The sequence below is a fragment of the Triticum urartu genome, chromosome 5A (genome assembly GCF_056163025.1).
Source record: "Triticum urartu cultivar PI428250 chromosome 5A, HENAU_Tu73, whole genome shotgun sequence".
Taxonomy (NCBI): domain Eukaryota; kingdom Viridiplantae; phylum Streptophyta; class Magnoliopsida; order Poales; family Poaceae; genus Triticum; species Triticum urartu.
In genome coordinates, this window is record NC_141877.1 from 70,615,377 (window position 1) to 70,618,874 (window position 3,498).

The 3,498-nt window shown below is 46.9% G+C and overlaps 1 protein-coding gene across 1 annotated transcript; it reads right to left on the bottom strand.

Annotated features, from left to right (window-relative positions):
* Positions 1-234: 234 nt before the first annotated feature.
* LOC147968102 (serine/threonine-protein phosphatase 7 long form homolog) lies at positions 235-1,656 on the bottom strand. The gene is made up of 4 exons (XM_087522625.1): positions 1,588-1,656; positions 877-1,497; positions 539-790; positions 235-459 (listed from the first exon to the last, which is right to left on the bottom strand). Exons 1-4 carry the CDS (start codon positions 1,654-1,656, stop codon positions 235-237), a joined length of 1,167 nt encoding a protein of 388 aa, XP_087378751.1.
* Positions 1,657-3,498: the final 1,842 nt, after the last annotated feature.

Sequence of the window (3,498 nt, forward strand, 5' to 3'; positions counted from 1 at the left end):
AACCATGTGAGATAGTTGTTGAACGCTACAGGGCAGTGCTCACGAAGCTGGACTCCTTTTCCAGCCCTAGCTTGCTCCACACTAAGTGCAAACTGTACGACATACTTTCTGTGATGCTTGGCCCAATCCTTAATCTTCCGCTGCCTTTTCCTATCCAACCTGCAAGTTAGAAACATAATATTAGTAGCATCGAAACCGCCGAGAAGCTGCTAAGTACTCAAGGTTAATTGTATCTTACGCATGTAGCAACTTGTCCGTGTCCTCCCACTCCGGCGGATGTGCCTGGAACAAACCAAACTGACGGCGCACTTGATGTGGGAGGTGAAGCTCAATCGCCCAGTTGCATATGAGTGGGCACCGCATACGCCAGAGATCCCTATCCCTAGTGCACATCGGATTCAGCCTGAACTCTAAAGGGTTACCAAAACTATCTCCTGTTCCATACAGCTCCCATATCACCTGCAAAATGGGATAGAATGCAAAATTGATATCGAGTTGCAATAGAAGCATCATAATCACTTATGCCATGTCAATTCACCTGCTCAGGCGTGATCGCGTCAAGCTCGCTCTGGTACAACTTGTACATGACCGAGGGATCATCTGTCGTCTTATTTATCACATCCCACTTGTAAGCCCAAGTGGGTAGCCGTAGTAGGTCGCCTTTTTCATCCCAATCATCGTACTTCACCTTCTTCGGACGTCCAACCGGCAAACGCTCCCAGCTCCATATGGAAAGTGCGAGCAAACAACCACCAATACCTCCAGATGACCTACAACAGGCTTCGTCCAACTGCACATAAAAGAGAACATGGTTCAATTAAGAGCAAGATCGCATTCATAATGTAGCAATGAAGTGAAAAAGAAACAACTTCATACCTGTCTATACAAGTAAGCCAGTGTCGCCGAACCCCAACTCCATTTGCTATCGAAGACGGTCAACGCCTTCAGCCACATCCATGGAGCATTCTTACCTGTGCCATTAGCAAACATAGTCCTGGATATCACATACCACATGTAGACACGAGCATATGTCTTGACCGTGTCCTCATCAGCTTCCGGTGGGCAAGTACCAAAGTGCTCAGTAATCCACGTGAAAGTAGCACCGGCTGCGACTCTTTCCTTCTTCTTGTTTTCTGCTGTTGGTTCCGGTGGCTCCGGAGGAACCATACCGATAAGGGCATGCATCTGCGCGCGCCACCCATCAGAATCGGTGCTCATACATAGAGGATTCCCATCGATAGGAAGACCGGTGATCATAGCAATATCCTGGAGCGTCACTGTCATCTCCCCGGTCCGTAGATGGAAACTATGTGTCTCCGGCCGCCAATTATCAATAAGCGCGGTGAGTGTTGGAGCATTATTGGGTGGCGTCGACCGTCTGACCATATGAATGAAAGGGAGAAGTCCTGTCTCCCTTACATACGGTGTGTATCGCTCATCATAGCGCATCCACCCAAGGGTGACCCCGCGAGAACGAAGCTTCAAAGGTGCAAGCTCCTACAAACAAACAATTCATAACATTACATATGGGGCATTTGTGTTTGAAATAAATACGAAATTCATAAAACATGCCACTTTCATTATTACCCGCTGCTCCACCGCCATAGCGTACGACCGGTGTTGTTTGTCCCAGTGATCATCGAGAAGCCAAACCATCCTAACAATTTTGAAAGAAAGCTTTCTTGTCAACACGATTATCTTTTGAATACAAATAAACTAAAGTACGCCTACTAGATGCAAAATACAAAGCATATGTGTCCAAACCATTCTTGCCAATACAAATGTAATTTCAATAAACTAAACTAAGCCTACCTCATGCAAGATTCAATACAAATATCTTTTCCATATAAATAAAATGTCAACCTATGTATCCAAACTATATAAATAACATGTCAACCTATGTATCCAAACCACATTCTAGTCTAACAAGGGTTCCCCAAATCTAATACATGCAAGATTCAAACAAAAATTCCCCAAATCTAATACACACAAGATTCAAACAAGCGTTCCTCAAATCTCCGAAATAGCATACATTCTATGGATAGAAAGAAGGGGATCGGAGAAAAGTACCTTCTAGGATGGATTGGTGAAGGAATCCACGGGCCAAATCGTCAGATCTGAAGATTTTTTAAGAGGGGATTGAGAGGGGGAGAGGAGGAAGCCACCGGCCGCCTGTTCTATAACTCCTCTGGAACGAATGGGTGGGGTGGGGGGAGGGCAGCGGGCGGCTGGCATCTAAGTCACAGTGCAGCGCCTGCGGGCCGGGGGCTGCACATTACATGTGTGGCGCCTAGCTCGGAGGCGCTGCACTGCTGGGTGCGGGCCCAGGGGCTGCCACGGTGGACTGAAGTGCAACGCCTCCGAGCTAGGCGCTGCACCGTGGGGTGTGGCGCCGTCGTGGCGGGCGCTGCACAAAAAGGTCAGGGGTGTGAAATTGTTTCACGGGCAGTTCATTTTGTGAATTGATTTCGTCCACAGGTCAAAATAGTCAAATTTGCCAGCAGAGGCATGTGGATGTGGTGCATCAGCAATCTGGGTGGTGCACTGAGCTCTAGCCCGTTGACAAAATGCTACTGCGTGTGGTGGCTCTGCTGACCAGCTAGGTGCCAACCGGGTGGGTGCCCCTTTGGCTCGAGCATTAACAGCGACGAAGCCGTCGATTCAGCCCCGCTTGTGCCGAACCGAGAGCATCGTTGGTTGACTAATTTGATTTTTTTAGCATCAGTACAAACACAAGCGCTCATATACACGCGCATACACTCATCCCTATGAACGCACACACGCACACCCTACCCCTATGAGCACCTCCGAGAGACTGAGCCGGCATATCATCTTGAGATTTACGAAGTCACCGTAGGCGCCTCGTCGTCGACGGGAACGTCTCCTCCCACTAAAAGCGTATCTCCGGAAATCCTGAAATAAATTCAGGAATAATGCGAGCACCAGGATTTGAACCCTGGTGGGTTGGGGATACCACTGTCCACCTAACCAACTCAACCACAGGTTGATTCGCGGTTGACTAATTTGATTGGAGCTGGTCCGAACGCTCTAACTCTAAGGCACCGTGGCCGGCCATTCAGTTTTATCTAGGTTTGTCTTTTTTTTATCCGCAACACTTAAAATAATAGCATAAAATGTTTGAGGAGTGAAAATATTGAAATGCGACACTAGTTCAAATATAAATATTAGTACAGTCGAACTAAGTTTGAAATAAAATAACTGAAACTTGAACTCAACTCGCACATACTCCCTCCGTCTGAAAATACTTGTCATCAAAATGGATAAAAAGGGATGTATCTAGAACTAAAATACGTCTAGATACATCTCCTTTTATCCATTTTGATGACAAGTATTTCCGGACGGAGGGAGTATGTTCTAGCCCCCCCCCCCCAAGTATCTAGAGACGCTCGATCATATTTTTCTTAAGCTGCTATGAGTTCCTCAATGTCGAATATGTTGATGCATGTGAACAAACTCCTCAAACATGGCGGTATTCTG

Bases quoted from the DNA above. Each gene is read 5' to 3' on its own strand.
- LOC147968102 (XM_087522625.1), bottom strand. From the start codon at position 1,656: ATGGTTTGGCTTCTCGATGATCACTGGGACAAACAACACCGGTCGTAC. The intron at 1,498-1,587 runs GTAATAATGAAA...GTTTGTTTGTAG, and splicing joins CTATGGCGGTGGAGCAGCGG to GAGCTTGCACCTTTGAAGCT. The intron at 460-538 runs GTGAATTGACAT...CCCATTTTGCAG, and splicing joins ACGCGATCACGCCTGAGCAG to GTGATATGGGAGCTGTATGG.